Source organism: Rhinolophus hipposideros, assembly GCF_964194185.1.
Source record: "Rhinolophus hipposideros genome assembly, chromosome: 23".
Classification (NCBI taxonomy): Eukaryota; Metazoa; Chordata; class Mammalia; order Chiroptera; family Rhinolophidae; genus Rhinolophus; species Rhinolophus hipposideros.
The window spans coordinates 37407656-37427679 of record NC_138069.1 but is presented as its reverse complement, the minus strand read 5'-3'; the positions used below and the strand labels follow the sequence as shown (position 1 = coordinate 37427679).

Below are 20024 nucleotides of genomic sequence, written 5' to 3'. Positions count from 1 at the left end.
TATTTCACTTAGCATTATACTCTCAAGATCCATCCATGCTGTCACAAATGTTCCTATATCATCTTTCCTTACCGCCGAATAGTATTCCATTGTGTATATGTACCACAACTTCTTTATCCATTCATCTATCGAAGGACATTTTGGTTGTTTCCATGTCTTGGCCACCGTAAATGGTTAGGTTTAGTTTTTTGATCCAATCTGCTACTCTGTGCCTTTTTATTGGTGAGTTCAGTCCATTTACATTTAGGGTGATTATTGATACGTGAGGATTTCCTGTCATTCTATCTTTAGTTTTCTGGTAAGGCTGTGTCTCCATTGTTTCTTTGCCTCTTTGTTGTTGTCTATTATTTCTGTGTGGTGGTATTCTATGGTGTTTCCCTCTGTTTATTCTTTTATTACAGTATATATTTCAGTTCTGGAGTTTTTTTGAGTGGTTATCCTTAAGTTTATGTAAAAGAAAGTTTCATATTTAGAGTATTCCATTTTCTTCAGCATGCTTCCTTTCTCCATTCCCATATTCCGGTTCAGGCCTTTACTCTCCCCCTTTTTATGTTGCCACAAGTTGTCCCTGTTGATGGTGGTCTAATAGCCTCCTTTAGTATTTCTTGTAGTGCAGGTCATGTATTAGAAAATTCCCTCAGCTTCTGTATGTCTGGAAAGGTCTTTATTCTTCCTTCATATCTAAAGGATATCTTTGCTGGATATATTATTCTTGGCTCATAATTTCTCTCTTTCAATAGTTTCAATATTTGTTTCCACTCCCTCCTGGCTCGTAGAGTTTCTGCTGAAAAATCTGATGATAATCTAATGGGATTTCCTTTGTAGGTTACCGTCTTCTTTTCCCAGACTGCCTTGAGGATTCTTTCTTTGTTGTTGATTTTAGACAGCTTCAATACAATGTGCCTTGGAGAAGGCCTGTTGGGATTGAGGTAATTAGGTGTTCTATTTGCTTCTTGGATTCAAGGATCCAGTTCTGTCCACAAGTTTGGGAAGTTCTCAGCAACAATTTGTTTGAATATATTCTCTGTTCCCTTCTCTTTTTCTTCTCCTTCTGGTATGCCCATTATTCTTGTATTGCTCTTTCTGATAGAGTCAGAAAGTTCTTGTAGAGTTCTTTCATTTCTTCTAAGTCTCAAGTCTCTTTCTTCTTCCATCTGTGTAATTTCCAGGTTTCTGTCTTCGATGTCACTGATTCTTTCCTCCATCTGGTCAACTCTACTACCTAAGCTGGTTATTTCATTCTTAATTTCTTCTATTGAGTTCTTAATCTCCAAAAATTCCATTTGGTTCTTTTTTAAATTTTTAATCTCTTTCGTAAAATGCTCATGTTGTTCTTTGATTGCGTTTCTGAGTTCATTAAATTGCCTTTCTGTGTTTTCTTGCATCTCGTTGAGTTTTTTCAGAACTGCAATCTTGAATTCTATGTCATGTAAGTCACGTATTTCCATATCTTTAAGTTCTTTTTCTGGAGACTTTTCATTTTCTTTCTGAGCTGTCTGGTTATTCATGGCAAATACTGATTTATTATTTCTCTTCCTAGACATCTACAGGAGTGGCTTCTGCAACAAGTTGATAGGAAGAGGTCTTTCTTTTGTTTTCCAGTACTTGGTAGAATGTTTTATTTTCTCTCCGACTACAACCTTTTTTTCCTCTCTCACACAGTAGTGCTATGTTTTCTCTGCACTATTCCAGCTTCTCAAACAATGGGGGTATTCCCTGGGAGATGGGCTTCTCCTCCGTTAACAGTTCACCTGGGTCATAGGGTGCCACGTCCCTGTGGGGATACAAAGAGCTTTTGAAGTTCCAAAGCTCTTTCTGCACCAGATTCAGAGCCTGTATGTTTCAGCAGTTCTGTTTATTCCTGCAGGGATCTGCCCAGATAGGTGGGGCTAGTGGCGGGGTGAGTTGTGAGAGGTGGCCCAGAGCAATGGCGGTGACCACCACCACAGCCAGTCCTGCTTCCACAGCTCCCTCCCCTTTGCTGGAACTAGTTGAGCTGCGAATCTGTGTCTGCGGTCCACAGTTCTCAGAACAGCAAATATCCTGTCCTTTTGATCTGACACTGCTAGTTTATCGCTTCTAGCACCGGGCAGTTGGGGGTGGGGCAAGCCCTGGGAGGGTAGGGAGGGGATGGCTAGTGTCAATGCCTAAGGCTTCCGTTCTCTGCTCGGCAGTGAGGGCTTAAACCACTGTTTTCAGCCTTCTTCCCTCAGTCTTTTCTCCGAGGTCTCTGCCGTGAGTGCTGGGTTCAGCCGTGCTATATGCTGCCCCCTCAGCCCTGTGGGCCGTAAGCGGAGCCCTAGCACTCCGAGTCCCTCCCTCTCCCGCAGCTGCAGTAGTTCTGGGATGCAGCGAGCTCGGAGCACTGAGCTAGTTCTGTGTCCTGCACCCGCGTGGCTCCGTCCCCGCACTTCTCCCTTCCCTCCTCCCCGGCTCGCGCGATTCTCCCACCTGTAGGTGAATTCAGCAGTGGGCCTCTTCGTCTTGCCTGTCTGCTGTGCAGGGAGTCCTTTGTGGGGTTATTGTTGTCCGATTAGTTGTAAATTCCAGGGGAGCGTTACAGAGGCTCCCCTCACGCCGCCATTTTGATTGAATCCCTAAAAATTCCTTTCTTAAAGAAACTCTTGCTCCTAGCCATATACAATTGAGCTTCACAGTTAACACAAATAATAGTTATGACTGCTCTCTGAGAACTTGCAGTGAGGCAGAAACCATGCTGAACACTGTCGTTAGATTATCTTATTAAACCTTTTTGGGAAATGACATAAGCAGAGCCATTTTGAAATACAGCCACGGCCACCTTTCTAGAGAAACTGCCTGGCGCATTTTACTCCTTGAACCTCTGGGCAAAATAATCTTCCGAATGGCCAGTCCAACATGGTCTTCCACACAACTGTTTGCGAAGTTCACAGGAACGTCTCAGTAATAAGTGTTTGATGGAAAACAGGACTGACAAGTCTGGGCTCTCCTTCTGAGGACAGAACCAGGAACCAGCCACGTATGGCTAAAGAAGAACTCAATTTATTAACATCAGCAGAAATCCCTTTCTGCTAGGCATGTAATGATTTCCCTTCCCTAGCTTTCACCCTGTGATCAGGGTATTATTTGAGTTTCTGCCTTCATCTGTGCTCCAAAAATTGCAATTCTTTTTACTTCCCCATCAACACTTATTGCCTCTCATTTTGACTTTCGTATTTTCAGGTGAATACCTCATTTCAGCCCTACAAGGGAAATACTTTTTTTCATAGATAAGGAACCTCTAACGCATCAAGCTAATTCAATAACTAGCACAAGGTCACAAAGCTAGCAAACGGGAGAGCAAGGATTCAGATTCAGGCAGGTGTTTGTCGAGCCACGCCCCTAACTGTGAAGCTCTGTGCCCACCTCGCTTAAATAGTACGTGTCTCTCTCTAGGCCTTCATCCTTTCCCCCCCTGGTTCTTTATGATTTTTAAACATCAGTAATCAATGTTTGATGCAAAAAAAAAAAAAAAAAAAAACAACAACGAAAAAAAAATACCACACAAGAAAAATAGGGTGAAAATTGTCCCTGAGTCCCACGTCTCCATCTCAGCCCTAATCCCTGCTCCCCAGGAAGGTCCACTGTCAAACTCATGGTGAGAGTCCTCCTAGACTGCTGTCCATGCACAAGCGTGTGTGGTGCATGTGTGTGCATGTGCACGTGTGTGTGTGAGTGTGAGTTATACAGCCGTGCACCTTGTTTTTGGCAGCTAACCATACACCCCTGGTATGTTTGCACGTCATTCCACAGAGTGAACCCTTGGCATTTCTAACCACTACACAGCAAAGCCCAGATGCATGCGTACTCCACCTCTTCAAGCTCTCCTGTACTGATGGACTCCAGGTTTGTTTTTCTTTATTATAAAATATGTGGGAAGAAAATATTTAACATATACATGTGTGCATCTGTAAGATTCCCTGTAGGATGGACGGACCGCTTGAAAAGGAATTCATGTTTCAAAAGCATATACATATATACAAATATATATACAAACACATTTAAGGAGATATTGTCATATTACCTTAGAAAAAAGTGGTAACCGATTCCCTTTCCCTCTGTGCCCTATAACCTTGCTAATCCTGGTATACAAATCTTTTTAATACCTGATGTATAATTTGGTTTCTAGTACAAATAGGCACCTTTTCTATATTTATTGAACATCTGTATTTACTAAACTGCTTGTTCATATTCTTTCCCCATTTTGGGGAGGGTGGGGGGTTCTTTTTGGTCTGTGGAATTCTTTATGTATTATTGATATTAACCCTTTTTACAGTAAGGCGTTTTGCAAAAATGTTCTCTTGCTAGTCCTTAGTTTGAAGGTGCTTATCTAAAAGACAAGCTTTATCATATCTTTCGTTGCACAGAAGGATTTAATTTGTATGTTCTCAGATTTGTCAGACTTTTTCTTTATACTGATTGGATTTTATGTGTAGGGATTTATTCTTTACTCTTTCAAATCAGGATGACAAGAGATAACAAGATTCAAAAGCTGATGTTTCCAAAACTATGTTCTATTGGGACACCCTCGTTCCATAGGAGGATGTTAGGTATTCTGTGGAGGAAAAGGAATTTGCAATCAAATGATTTAGGGATAGTTTGGTTTAAGTAAACATAAACAAGTGAGTTGATTTTTATTTTATTACAGAACCTTCATAATCTTAATATGCCAAGATGCATTTTGACATTTCTCCAGGCAGTTATAGGACCACTGCATTCCAACCTACTTGGTCAGGCCATCTGTACCAGGAAACACCAAGCAGATGCCTGCAGGGCTGGGCAAGCCACAGAAAGAAGTGAAACGAGATGGGTATAGGCCCACGGGAAGTGATGAGGTGTGTGGAACCCACACTCTGGCTAAAGAATGAGTCAGTCTTGTTCATTTGTCTTAACAGAGGGCTCGCAGGCTGCACTTCTCCCAAGACCTGCCTGTTTACAAACTCCAAATTCTAAGGGACGCCGTAGGCTGAGGCACATGCCCTGAAAAAGGCTGGTCCAAGCACTTCTACCTTTTATTCATTCTTAGGTCAAAGAACATGGAACTCTGGGCCCACACGGACGAGGGCGGGAATCCCAGTGCTTGAGCTCGAACCGGCACGCACCTAGGCCCATTTCTACGGACAGCTGAGCCTCAGCAGAAAGGGGAATGATGTGAAATAAAGTACACCATGCACCTAGTCTAATGCCCAGCATGCCCATAAAAGTGTGTGTGCTGGATCTCTCCTTATGTCACGTGTCAAGCACCTGCCCTCATTGTCCCACACCTGGACAGAGTATAAATATTCTCATCATAATCAAGACCAAAGTGAAGGAGCACAAACAAACGAGTTGGGGAAAGCGAGTTGGGGAAAGCCGGCATTTCAGTGTCTGCAGCAAGCTGCTGGCTTTCCAAGGCTGAGATCACTTCAGGGTTTCCAGTGAAGCCGTAGAATAGCATCACCGGGAGTCTACATTGGGGCTCACAATTTAGCACTCCAGCCTTTAGTGAGGAGAAGCTGGGTGCGGCTGCGAGAAGGGCTGCTTCAGGAGGAGCCTATCTTCCCAGCTTCCCAGCCCTGGGCTGGCTATAAAGTAAAACAGACTGAATAGTTAGCACTCTGAGACTCAGAGGCTGTTATCAACGCAACCGGAGAGCATGACACTTCCAACTCGCCCAGGTGGCCTCACAGAGAAGTGGCAGGCCCGAGGTTTGCTTTTCCAATGGGGACAGCCCACCTCTGATGCTGGACGGCTGCCAAGAGCATTGTCACAGCCGCACGGTCACAGCACACACAGCACTAGCCCCAGGGCTCCTGTCCACAGTCCTCCGCTTCACACAGCCCTGACACACCTGCGGGAGTGACAGCCAGTAGGGTTAGCAGGTGTGCTCTTCAGAAGGCAGAGCAGCTCAGCCATAAGACCTGCTGGAGACCTACCTCCACGTGTTGCATGTTTCTAGGGCCTGGGAACTAGAAGCAGCTCAGCTCTCTAGACCAGTTGGCCTCCTGGAACTGGGTCGCTTTATTGTTGCTACGATTTTTACTCTCATCAATACCACTGCTCTACATAAAATAGTATTGTCACGTTATTACTTTCCTTCCGTGGTATCCATACCTATGTTATATATAATATTTAAGAAACACACACACGTGTGTTTATGTGTATGTGTGGATATACATCTGTGTACATATAACAGGAAAATAAATACATACACATATATAGTAGAATTATTAATCGCAGGGGTTTAGAAGAGCAACTATTACTGGAAACATTATATGTGTCCAATGCTTGACATTCATGATCTTGTTTCATTCTTATGTCTACTCTGTGAGTAGATATTGTCGTCTCATTTTACCAATAAGGAAACTATGGCACAGAGGTTCAATAAACTGCCAGAAGTCACATAGCTAATAAACTACACAGGAAGTCTATGGAACTGACTACGCAACTGGCTTCTTCCCATGATGCTCTGCTAGTTCCCGCCCAGCATCAGGAAAGGCTCCTATCTGGGCAAGTGGGGAAGTTTCAGTAGAGGAGAGAGGACTGATTTGGTGGAGGAGGCAGATAAAGAACTTTCCTCTCCTTATGGTGATCGTTTTTGAAAGAAAATGCAGATTTCCCAACATCCCTTAAGTTAAAGGTCCTCCTCACCATATACATAAGGGTTGGGGGAATAGTCACCAGGAAAACATTTGCCAGTCAGTAACTGGTTAAACCAAGTGAATTTCCTAGATTAATCATCAACTCTGGACCACTCTGCCAGAGACCAGGTACAGCCCTCAGGGAGACCGCCACACCCAGACCAAGCAATGATGATTTCATGGGTCCAGAGAGAAGTCACAGGAGGACACTTTAGATGTCTGCTATCCAGACCGACTTCACCAGAATTGATAAACCCGGGCTGCTAGCAGACAGCAAAAAATAACAAAAAACCAAATAGTTGCATTCTCTCAAACTCCAAGGAGACTTCCCTTCTGAGTGTTTTCAGACTCTCTGTCTCTCTCTTGTGAAAACAGAGTGAACGGGCTCAGTACTGGTGCCAGCAGACAGATTTCTGGCCCCAAAGAGCACGTTGTGCGGGATAAGAATGTGTTCCAGGCTATATAAGAATGTGTTCCTCATTCAAGAGCCCAGACAACATTCCCATCCTCCCAATATCCAATCCTTTTATTTTAGCCACGTGGTGGATGGTCAAGGTCCATGAAACCTGGACAGTGTCCCAGGAAAGCACCACAGCGTGACCAGAAGAAGGCAGCTCCCTCAGAGACACTGAGCTGCCCCTGAGGAAAATTCATGCAACTCTCTCAGGATATTCAGCCTCGTCACCAATCTTTCAGCAAAGGAGAAGGGAAGAGAGACCAACGTGTTCTAGAACATGCATGTCTCCATGCTTTCTGTCAACCAGCAGTATGCTGGGCCCTGACGCTGGGCAGGAGGCAGAAATGCTCATTGCGTTACATGGCTGAAGAGGCAGACTGTCTGCGTTCACGTCCAGATGGACCACTTTTATCTCGGTGTTGTTGGGGAAGTTAACGCTATGTGCTATGGTTTCCTTATCAGGGGAATGAAGGGAATAAAGTTATCATTTTATAGGGTCTTCGTGAAGATCAGTTGAAAACTGAACTTCAGTACGACTCCGGTGGCCTCATTGGAACAGTTTCATCCCACCCACCACAAATCCATCATTCCTAAATATTAACCCTAAGCATGGGGTATATGTCTGGAAAAGGACACGATTAAGGAATCATTTAAAGATCTGGTGACAATCCAGCCCTGCTCTTAAATATTACATCTCATTTCTCCTACCTCTGGGGATTCAGTGTATAGCTTATAGGCCACTTCTCAGGAACGGACCGCTTTCTTCCCTTGGTTTGGATATGAGAATATTTTACACCAATTAACAATGAAAAGAAAGGAAAGAAAGAGGCATCCTTAATGAGTTTCCCGTCTTCATGATTACGGAGCAAACATCTGCCCATCTTTTACTATCGCTTACTCTTCTCCACCTGGCGTTTTGCCAGGACACTTGCGTCTGTAATGAAACTATCCTGTTTGGTGGGGATTAGGAACTCAGGCTCTGGACTTACACAGCCTGGGTTCAAATCCCAGACCTGCCACTTCTCAGCTGTGGTTAACTCACACGACCTCTCTAAGCCTCCACTCCCTCATCTGTAAAGTAGAGATAAGACGAGGATTTGTCTAATAAGGCTGTTTTTATAAAAAGCAAAAGAGCGAACTATATATGTAAAGCTTTCAGATCAATGTGTGACACATAATAAATGCTAAAACATAAAACAGTGAAAGCTAGTATTTATTCTTTCATTCATTCGGCCAAAAGATATTCAGTACCTGCTCTGTGGCAGCGTCTGGTTCAGGTATTGGAGATATAAAAGAAAGAGCGTCCTGCCCTGCTGGACATCCCAGTGGCTTTAGTAGCAGGAGTGGCAATCATAGTGACCAAGTGAGCGTGTCATGCAATCTGAGCTGTTCATTTATTTTCACTTGTACCAACAAATCGGAACATTATGATGAATCACAGACCGAAAGAATGGGTCGAATGGGTCTGTGTGACGTCCCCAAATGCCCTTTACTCACATTTGAGTGACGTCCAATTCACAAGTGTCTCATGTTGACTGTCTCAATCTGCCACCAGTTTTATCAACAATGCTTACGGGGCTGGTACACACAGGGGCTTCTAGCATATGGCCCGTTATTGAAAGCACACGAAACCTCCTAGCCTAATGCATGTCTTGTGGCTTAAAGAAGAATATTAACTTTGGCGTTAAGAGACCTGGGTAGACTGAAATCCTAGCTCCACCACTATGAACGGTGATAATTTGGGACACATTAGTTAACTTTATGAGCCTTCTGTGGAAACTGAAGACAGTGATTCCTTGCAGATCTCTGGCAGGTATAAAAACACTATATATGAAAGCCCAGCGTCATGCTGGACGCATGGCAGGTACTTAATACATGGAAGGTGTTTTTAATGCTCTTTCTACCCTCTTTGAATGGCTGGCTTTCATTTCTCCACAGTTGTAGGGGACCTGCTTCCATGACAATGCTCAACAGTGAGGAAAACTATAGAAAGCCATTCACAAAAGTTAGATGAGCCTTAGAAAACAGAAATAACTTGTTCAGGTCCCAGCACTCACAATGGGCAAAGATGAGATTGAACCAGATCGGCTGTACTCCAAACTAAAGCAGACATGAATTAGGGTTTCCACTATAAGCCGCTAACCAGCTGAACGTGTAAAGACTGAACCAGGAATGCCAGTCACGGGCATTCTTACTCTGTGCTCTCAGCCAAAATGTATGGAAGGCATTACTAATAGATCATAGCACTCTTTCCCACTGTACCCCACGCAGGCTCAGAATGAAGACTCCAGTCATCTGGTACTACTTTATTTAGTAAGACTGTGCCTTCAGTTTTTGTGGGGTTTTTCTCTTGAAATTTATATCTGTGTTTCTTTTTTTTTTTCTCCTTGTGTTTTTTTTTTTTTTTTATTAGTTTCAGGTGCACAAGACAAGGTAATACTTAGACGTTCATCATTTATATCCCTCACACTGTGAATCACCCCCCAATATCTGTGTTTCTTTACTTAAGTACCTGAATGTGCTAACACTGTTTCCTGTGATAGGATTAGGAACACAAATACGCCCTTCCAGAGTCTACTCTAGGAAAATGCCCCCAAAAGCTTCTGTTTCATGATGAGGGAAAGAAGGGAGAGAGATAAATGAATAAAAATTATTTCATTGAACTGTGTAACCGGGTCTATATATCATGCTTTACATACATTACCTTAATCCTCTCAATAATCCTTTAAATTAGACATCAAGGCTTCCCATTTCATAAAAGGATAAACGGAGGCCCAGAGAATGGAAACGATTTGCCCAGTGGTGTGCACTCAGGTGCGAATGCCTGATCGCCCACCCAGGTCTCTGGCTTGAAATCCAAAGCTCTTTGTCCTACAGCGTATGTCAACATCTGAGAAGGTTCCTTGTGTGGGGTTTGCTATCATCACATGGCCTCGACCCCTCTCCCCTCATCAGCCCTTCCCCCAGACCCTAAAACAGCATCAAATTATCCTGAAATGGTATTGCTCCCATATTTGAATGACTTTAAATTTTTCTTTGATAATTTTTCAACAACCATACAAATAGGTAGAAAGCATCATTGATTTTATATAAATCCCTAAGGCTGAATTTGGCCCTTCGAGCAAATTGAAAAAGAGATGAAGCCCCTTTCTACGGCTCTGGGGTAGACATCCATGAGGAGAAGCCAGCACAATCTGGGCTGAGTCCCAGGGAAAACGAGGCATTTCTAACACCGCTACCCAGACAATAAGAACCTGCGTGAAAAAAGACTTATGCCAAAACCATAATAATCATATTCATTCTCTGCATCTCCATAGCGTTTTATAACTTGCTCCTTTTCAGACAATGCTAATTGGCCCCTCACCCAAACAGTGAAGTTTTACAGATGATGCCAATGAGACACTGAGAGGTCACATGACCAGCATAAAGTCATACAGATGACAAAGAGCATTCTTGGTGACCAAGGTCATACAGATGACAAAGAGCATTCTTGGTGACCAAGGTCATAAAGATGACAAAGAGCAGTCTTGGTGACCAGGGCTCCTCAGTACTGCAGATGCCCACTGGCTCATCTTTGCTTCCCTGCTTCCCTTCTCTGCTTTCTTCCCCTACCTTCTATCCCCCTCTGTCCTTTCGTTCCTTCCCCCAAGACACGTGTGTGGTTATGAGGTCTTCCTGAAACAGCCTCTTCATTCAAAGGGCGATCTGAGTTTTGGAAACTGAGGACAGAAAGTGGATGATTTTCGGAGACTGCCACCTTCACTGCTCTCACCATTAGAAGTGGATCGGGTTTGACCTACTTCCTTCCAGTTAGCAAAAGCTTCAGCGCTATTTTAAGAGGTACTGCTATCTTCATGGGAAACAAACAAACTATACATATGCTTTCTCATGCCTGAAGGAGCCCTGGGTCTGCGGGATCCTTACACCATGTGGCCCTCCCTGACCTTCAATTAGCACAGGGCTGCGTGTCCAAGCAAAAGGAGACATTATGGCACCATGCTGTTGTTTATCGAATGACCGAGGGAAAGACAGATTATTTTTGTAGTGTAAACCAACCTGCAAAAGGATGGTGGTTTTATATTGACTTTTCATCAGGTTGTTGATGGATTCAAAGAGTCGTCTCATGGATTCTTCAAACTCCATCTGTTCTTTGCCTTCGTAAAGCCTGAAAGAAGATACATCTGGGTCATTTCTCAAGCCAACAGGCAATACCGTTGGATGTGTGCGCCAGAATTGAAAAGAGACAGGTGTGGGAGATGGGGACTAAAGAGGGGGAGGGTTGACTCAGTAGCCGCTGCCTATGCATAATTCACTCTGGGGAAAACCCAGCACTACCACACCGAACAGAAACGCTCTCATGGACTCACATAATACATCCGCCCCCACCATCGTTTTTATTAAACCCCGAAGAACCTCAAAGGAATAAAACTTGTCTGAGTCGAGAAGACATTGATAATTTCACCCTTGTTTAAGAATCAGAGGGGAGACTGTGGTTGTCTGATTTTGGTGCGGACACCAAGGAGACATATTTCCAAATACACAGCCGTTCCACCCGCCATGGCCTGCTGGTCAGATAGACAGGGACATGCTGGTTCCACATCAAGGGCCTTGCTTTAGCTGCCGTATCATTTCAGGAGCATGCTTATTACCTAGTGGAAACTTTTCGTTCCTCTGATTGTAAAGGCCCTATGATGTTACGGTAGAAGATATACACAGAAGTGCATCACTTATAAAGCGCAACTCCTCATGAATCCTACCCAGAGATTAGCGAGTGCCAGCATTTTGATGGATAGCCTTCCAGCCCTGTGCTAATACACACCTGTGACTTCTCTTAGAAACCTTCCCTCGTATATAAACAGCCCAAGCCCTCTCCAAACAAGCCTTTATCCCAACCGTGAAATATCCGCAGACTAATCTGTGGCATCCTGAGCGAAATTCAGGAAGATCGCTTCTGTCCCTCCTTCAGATAAAGTGCGACTCCTGTCACAGCCCTGCACAGTGACCACTACTGGGCTGCAGCTGTGGGAAAGGTGCTTCCTCAGATAAAGCTCTGACACTTAGCAGGTTTGTTTGCTCTGTCAGCCACAGAACGGGCAGTCCAGCTTACAGAGAGCGTCTCCATTCAATCGGCACCCATCCCCTGGCTCCTGTTTTCTGCTTCTCTTCTACTTTTTCTCCGTAGGTGTGTCTCTGTGTTTAGCCTCTTCTGAACGTTATTCACCCTCCGTCTCTCATGAGGCTCTGTGTTTACCTCTGCTTCTCTCTCTCTCTGTCTTTAGTCACTCTGTCTTTCTCTTCCTTTTCCTAACTAGCCCTCCTAAAATCCTCCTAAGGGGAAGCCAATGCTGAATGTCCCATCCATTGCAGGGACCCAGCAACTGCTGCTGACTTTCTGGGGGTCTAGCTCAAGGCCACGGAGACGAGGCTATGCGAGGACCCAGGTGTCCTGCAGCAGCTTCTCTCCCTCTCCTCCCTCCGTTTCCACTCCCCTTTCCTACACTGCTCACTTCTGAACCTTCTGGCTGTGCAGGCACAGCTGTCTGCCATGGAGTACATGTTGCAGAGTCATCAGCTTTGGGTTCCAATCTCCACTCTGCCCTATTCTAACAAGCCCTTATTAATAACAGCAAACACCGCGGGCCATTACTCTGCCCAACACTGTCCGTAGGTATAGAGACACAATGAGGTGGACCCTATCATTATCCCCATTTTACAGGCTGACAAAGGTCCAGCAACCTGCCCAAGGACTCCAGATCGGTACGTGTGAGAGTCAGAATTCCAACCTGGCTATCACTCAGTTTGTACACCACTTTGCTCGACGCTTTAGTGACTCTCTTAATTCCGATCAGCCTGGGCTTCTCACCTGCAAAATGAGGAGACAGCTGCACTGTGTCCAAGGCCTGTGAGACCAGCTCGCAGGCCAAGGGCTCGGCACACGCCTGGCCCAGTAACTGTAAGCTCTTGTCTTGCTGTTGCTAAGGAGTAGAATTACTTTTGCTGTCATTTGCACTTCACAGACAAGGACACAGAAAACTCTCAAGAGGTTGGAACTTGCCCAAATCCCATCAAAGAGGAAAAGATGGCACAGTCTGGCAGGGAGGAAGGGAGGACCCTAGTTCAAAGGGGTGGTGCTTCCCTATGAGACAGGCTGTGAGCTTTCCTTTGTGCCCAAAGCCAAGCTCAGGGAGGGCCAGCCCCCAAGCCTCTCCCCTTGAAATCCACTATGCTTTCCCTTGTCTCAGCTACCTGAAAACCTCTAACAAACAATACCGTAATCCCCGTGACTGGTCTATGATGTCTCCCACCCACATTTACTACCCAGACGTGGCTGCCCATGGCGGACTGGTCATTATTTACATGCCTATGGTCTTTCTTTGTAAGGTACACTTATTTGTGACTTTCATGCATGCGTGTGTGCGTGTGTGCATGTGTGGGGTGGGGGGACCAGGTCCTCTCCTTGGAAACCATCTGTGCTCCCTACACGAATGGCCTCCAGCAGCTTTTCCTGCTTGGTTAACATACCCACCCCCACCCCCACCTCCCATAACTGAATAGTTCCATGCAGCTCTCTCTCTGGAATTGGTATTTCTTAACATAGAAACGTAAAAATGGGCTTTGTCAGGAGTTGTCTTATGGCAGTGCTTCAGAGCGAATGTTTGTGAACTCCTGCTGAAGAGATCCCTGAGGCTACCCCAGTTCCAGACCTTTCTATGTCTGGTTATTTAACTCTTTTTGGATTTTTGGAGCTGCACAAATATGCTTCCAATAAACTCCCTTTTTGGCTTTGACTAGCCCTTGTTGGATGCCTTGCAACCATCCCCCTTCTAGTCAGAGCTCTGTGGGTGGGCGAACTTCCTGTAGCTCCCTGGGGTTCTGAATCAAGAGCTGGGGGGGAGGGGTCAGTGAGCACCTAGTGCATGCTTCCCATTGCACAGATGGAGAAACTGAGGGCCCAAGGGGGGTCAGTGACTTGGCTTCACTGCCATCTTTTAAATGTTATTTGACAGAGGTGGGAAGGAAGACAGACTTTTAAGCTGTAAGCTCAAGTCAAGGTCTTCTACTCAACTTTACACCTTGTAGGAAACTGAATTTAATTTCTACCAGCAAGACAAGTGATTTGCTCTAGGTCACGGACTGTCCCAGTGGTATGGCTGGAACCAGAACTCAGCATTCTTCTCCTTCCGGGCTCTGACAATCTGACGGGGAGGGCAGATGACACAGCTCTCAGCAGGACACGACTGGGCATCCACTTCAGTGGGAACCTGAGCTGCTCCCCGTCACTCATGTCACAAGTAAGCGCCTAACACCACACTCTAGGCCAGGGAGGGAAATACGTCCAATACCTGCCTCAGTTTCTCAAAGGATAAAAAAGCAATTGTGTGGGGAAATGGCTTGCATTTTACACTGGCTACATAATTAGGCAAACTTATCAATCGTGTGCACGCGCGCTAATTTTTAAGCCTATGGTTTTACTTGGTGGGAATAAGAGGAAGAGTTGGAGGAGATGACTACAGTTGGGAAGAAGAAAGGAAACAAAAAGCTGTTTAGTGTAAAGGGCTTTGCTAGCCAGCCAGACTCCTCCATACACTGGCTGTATGGTCTCAGACTAATTATGTCTCCGAATCTTGCCTTCCTTATTAATAGAATGGAGACGTAATGCTCACTCAAAGCGTTCTTTTAACGTGAAAAGATGAAAGAGACAACGCCTTTAAGTGTTTAATATTGTAGCTGGCAGAAGTAAGTGTTCCGGAAATATCGGCTCTTCTTATGGGTGTTGATTCCTGAGCTCAGAAGTGATCACATCGGCAAACACGGATCTGGGTGCACACGGACAAAAGGAATGTTTTGAGGAAGGAATGACTAAGAAAAAAACTACATGAGGTTTTAGGTGACACGGAAGAAATAAACTGGTGACGGCGGACCATTCAGCACTGTGGGCCTCCCCTGAGAAGCTTGAAGCAGAAAGAGAAACAACGCCCCGTGTATCTGCAAGGCTTTCGATGTGGCCTTCACGTCAAGGATAGAGCAGATGTCGCTTCAAGGTCCTTTTCTTAGCACTTGATCTCTGTTATCACTGTGGGAGGGAAACATTTGTTCTGGCTTCAGAATGCCTAGGAAGGAGCTTCAGAAACCTGATTCTGTCAGGGAACAGATTACCTTAGGGAACAGATTACCGCAGGGCCCGAAGTCCCTGGTCACCAGAGAACTGCAATCACCTGCAAGGCACCGTCCTGGGACCTGTGAGTCCGACAGCCGTGGGCATTCCCGCTCCCAGGGCTTGGATATGTTTGCAATGCTGTGCTTCCTTGCGATTCATTAAGGACACACTGTGCACAGCTGAGCATTCAGCAAATGGAAATGGAAATGGTGGTGCCATGCTTTGCACCACCTCTTGCATGCAGGTACAGAAAGCCTCCGCCCAAAACAGAGAAGGCAACCTCCAGCCAGGCAGCAGCCCTGGGGAGCAGAATCTAAACGAGGCACCCTGGGCCTTGGAAACCCAGCAGGAAGGTGTACTTTAGAATCCACAGGAGGAGGGTTTCCTGGCACCCGCCCGTTTCCTTGTCTGTATCTCAGCCACTGTCAGCCCCTTTGAGCCCCGGTCACAGGCATCCTTGCAGTTTCTTCCCCACCTCTTTGAGGCAACATAGAAATTTAGGTAAGACTGTGCAGCTTCCAGCCCTGCTCTGTCACATATTAGTTGGGTGACCTTGGCGAAGTTTCTTAATCTCTCTAAAGCTCAGCTTTTTCATTACTAAAATGGCACCCCATAAGGTGGCCTTACAATCAAATAATGCATGTCAAGTGATTAGCACGGGTCTCACACATAGTAAACACTCAATAAATGTTAGCTATTGTCACATAGTGTTATGTTTTTCTTCCGGATCTAGTCGTTTTTGCCTCCTAAGCATTAAAGAGAAAGAAATCAGCATCTTCCTAAAAGATAATTACTGTACCATTTATGGAGCACCTACTGCGTGCCAGGCACTGCAGTGGAAACAAATGTAAGAGTCAGTCCTTATCCCGAGAAATCATGAGATCAGCCAACAGGTACATCATGTCAAAGCAATTGGCCTGGAAAAGTTCACGAATGAGAGTCCCTTCCTGATTCACCTCTTCCCAGCAAAGTGCTTGTCACCGTCCCCACCCCGCTCTATGGTGAGAAAAACCGAGTAACAAAATGTTACTACTACTATCCAGCATTTCCTACGGGTGAGACACTCTGCTAAAGTCTCCTCCTGGATGAGCTCCTTTGGCAGAGGCAATGATCCACCTTGTACGTAAGAGAAAAGAAGAAGAATGTTTAAAGAATGAAGAAAGCGATGGAAGCACAGAGGAGGGGGTCAAGGGCTCGGCTGGCACTGACTACCGACCTGGTGGCACCGCTGCCCTCAGCCACCCCCTCCCAGGCCAACACCACAGCCTGTCCCTGCCAGGTCCTTCCTTCCACCTCAGCAGTCCTGCTGATACCCCCAGGATGAGCCTCGGACCCCAGCTTTCCTCCGTCTCCCACACCCAGTCACATCTTCGCCTAAATATGCTCTTGGCCAGACACAGACCTGACTCATTTCATAAGTGCCTGGGAGCAAGACCAGACGAATGGGATGGTTTTTAAAATACAATCTCTGTTTTAAGTGTCTCCACGATCTTATACGGAACCCAGCACAATTACTCAATGATGTCACGCCACACCGTTCTGCTACTTTGCTACACCAGTCAGGATACTTTTGTGCCCCCCCCGCACCATCCCAGACATGACGTTAGGCACTGGAGGAGTTCTGTGGGAGGGAGAGACCAGTTATTCAGTGACTTTCCTTTGATGAATGACATGCACTGCACTCTGTATGGAATGAACGCAGACTGTCCCAGCAGCTGAGCCTTCCCTGTGTGGATGCTTCCCTCTCCCTCATCACCACTGACTTGCCTGTCTTCTCCACTAGTGTATGAGTTCCGTGCAGGCAGAAATCGAGGCCACCTTTGTCATCATATCCCCACGTTATTAACACCAAAAGGGAGCTACAAATGAGTCAACAAACGGTAAATTAAGACATGAAGGAATCTCGGCTGCACAGAACTGTTTCAGGAATCCAGAACTCAGCACTTCAGCTAATTCTAACAGGACCCAGACAAGATCTCAGTCATGGCGTAGCCATCGTCAGCTATGCAGACTTGGTGATCGTTACCTTGCTGCTACTAACAGCTGTGACTTCTAGCATTCGCTATGCACGGGGCACTATGCTAACTGGTCAGCGTCACCAACGAGTAAACGGCAGGGGCAGAACTTGAGCCCAAGAGTGTCTGGCTCCAAAGTTCACTCCTTTAACCACTAGGCATTACTGCCTCCGGGGAACAGAGCAAAGAGCCAATTGCCGACAACTGGAACAAGTCAGCGTGGGCAGGAAAGCGTTATTTGCCCAGGGGATGACGATACGGGACTATCAAGGAAGCTAAATGACTGGCTCTAAACTTTTTCTGGTCAAGCTCTAAATTCAAGGAGACTTGGCTGGTGTTTCCACCCGAGCCAGTGATTCCCTGTATTAGGATAGATGTAAATTAGTGACTTTACAAAAAGAACCATAAGCCATCGGTGGTTTCATAAGAGTAATTACTGACCAGAATCAATCGATCAATCAAAATCTCTCTCTCTCTCTCTCCCCCCTCTTCCCCCTCAACCTGGGATGAAAAAAAATTACAGCCAAACAGAGAGCTGAATCTGTCTGACATCATCTTTGCATTTGCTGATACTACTTACCGAAAGAAACCCTTCGGTGCACTGGGCAGGCATGTTTAAGTCAAAGCAACAGGGCGGGCAACGCCCTTTTGGGCGGGTCTCCTTTTGGCTTCACCTCTTCCCTGCATGGTCACAGTCAGCATACTGCCCCCCTTCCCCTACTACCAAGGACTATGTACCGGAAAGAAACCAGACACTGCAGATGAATGCATGGGACTTGGGTGCAATGAGCCTGGAGTGAGCTGTCCAGCTCAACAGTGGCTAAAGAAATTCTCTCTTGAAGGGCAACAAAGTTGAAATGTGAAAAAGCATTATTCTGTTAGAGGAGAAAAAGGAAAACGTATCAGAAAGGGACTATGTAAGAACGGCCACGACAAGGACTGTTGCCAGGGTGAATTGTGAAGTCGCCCTGGTGGACGAGAGAACTCCATGCAGATTTCACGGAAATGAATGCCACCAACAGCCAATCTGCAGGGCTCACCTGGGGCCAATCCTTAAACGACAAAATGATTTCTACTTGAGCTGTTACTTTTCCAGATTCTGACATTTGAGGAAAGATCATCCCTTAGGGTGAAATACAAAGAAGTTACACTAAATATCTTCTTCCTGTAACTCACCCCAGGGAAGGATGATTTGTAGATGACAGGGAAAAAGACAAACTCAACATGTGAGGATCCCGTTTTGAAAAATGTCTAGAATGAACACAAAAAAATTAATGCAATCACTGAAGAAGAACTGCCTCAGGTGGAAGTGTAAACAGCCTAAATAAAAAAAATAGAAGTTAACAATACGGAAGAAATGAAAGAAAAACAATCCATCTAAAACATTCACTTTACTTTTAAAATATGGCAACTCTGTGTAATAAATTAATAGTAAGTAGGTAATAAGATGCAGGCAAAAGGCTTGGAAAGAACTCTCAGTTATGGATAGAGTATGACGTGTGCCCTGTGCCATCTTTCATTCTACTGAGAGGAGCTGCAGCCTTTATATAATTTGGCAAGAACTAAGTTGCATAATTCTGCACTTAAGTAAATTTCCCCATTAGCATGAAAAATGGTATTCAGGGTTTTTTTCCCCTCAATATAATTAGAAATTTAGTGTTCCCAAAACAACATTGCTAAATATAGGAACACACACACTCATTCACTCACGCATACACGTCTATGATTCCAAGATACAGAGAATAACATAGATTGCATCATCCGATTGAAAGAGAAGCTAATGGTCAGTAGAGTCCTTCCAGCTCTTTCTCTTCAGGCCCTGTTGATCTGAAAGTGTGGGTACTAAGAAGAAATTAGGTTTTGACTGCTTCTCTTACCATTTCTTCCTTTAGTTTTTTAATCACCTGGGAAGGGTCTCCCTGATATCTTAAGTGACAACAGAAAAAAATAAGTGGCAACATGATTACACACACACACATCTAGTAAAATCTGGAAACCTACGCGTTGCTTCTTAGAAAAAATGATTGTGGATGTCAACAATCCCCTTATACATTTTTACATTATATTCTGATTTTTAAACAAGTAAATATTATAACTTAGAAAATAGACATCGCCTCTTTCTTTGGGGTAAATGTTTCTTGCCCTCCAGCTCTTTTCTAGAACAATCCTTTCCCCCCAAAGTCCTTCCTGAATTCTCTCCTCACTGTGGGAACTGGGGCTGGAGGCAGGGGATCTAGCTCGAGGTCATCCACCTAGAGGCAGTTTTTCCTCTACAATTACAGAACTGAGATGCTAATTTTTCACCCACCTCCTGGTACCTGGCAGAGACTCTTGCTAGAGAGACAATTGCCTAAGAAATGTCAAGTTATTATTACTCTAAAGGGTGGTCAAGCCAAGAGCACCTGAACTTTGTCCTTTCAGCTTGTGGCTTCCGGAGAAGGATAATTAACCCCAGGCTTCCTGCTCTGTTCCACTGAGAGCCTTGACATTTGGTGTGTGGAGTTAAACAGAATTTTTAACATTTTCCTTACTAACGGTGCAGGTTTAAAATACATGTACAGTAAAACTCTTTGTTTTGAAATCTGGGAACACCCGAGGAAGTGTCGACTTCAAACATGCCAAGGTTGGCATTACTGGAGACCTCATTTGAGGAGGAGGATGGCTCAGGGCAGACGAGCTGCCAGTAGAGGGCAGTGTGGCAGAGAGAGCAGGGGTCTGGGTCCCCAGAACTGAATTGTAAAGCAGACTCCCGCACA

The 20024-nt window shown here is 45.2% G+C and overlaps 1 protein-coding gene across 1 annotated transcript in view; it reads right to left on the bottom strand.

Moving 5' to 3' along the window:
* The window catches only part of DOCK2 (dedicator of cytokinesis 2), a 368348-nt gene that overhangs the window by 272159 nt on the left and 76165 nt on the right, over positions 1-20024 (bottom strand). The window contains exon 23 of the mRNA XM_081036150.1: positions 11152-11260. Within this exon, the coding sequence (XP_080892276.1) occupies positions 11152-11260 (109 nt within the window). The remainder of the gene's footprint in view (positions 1-11151; positions 11261-20024) is intronic.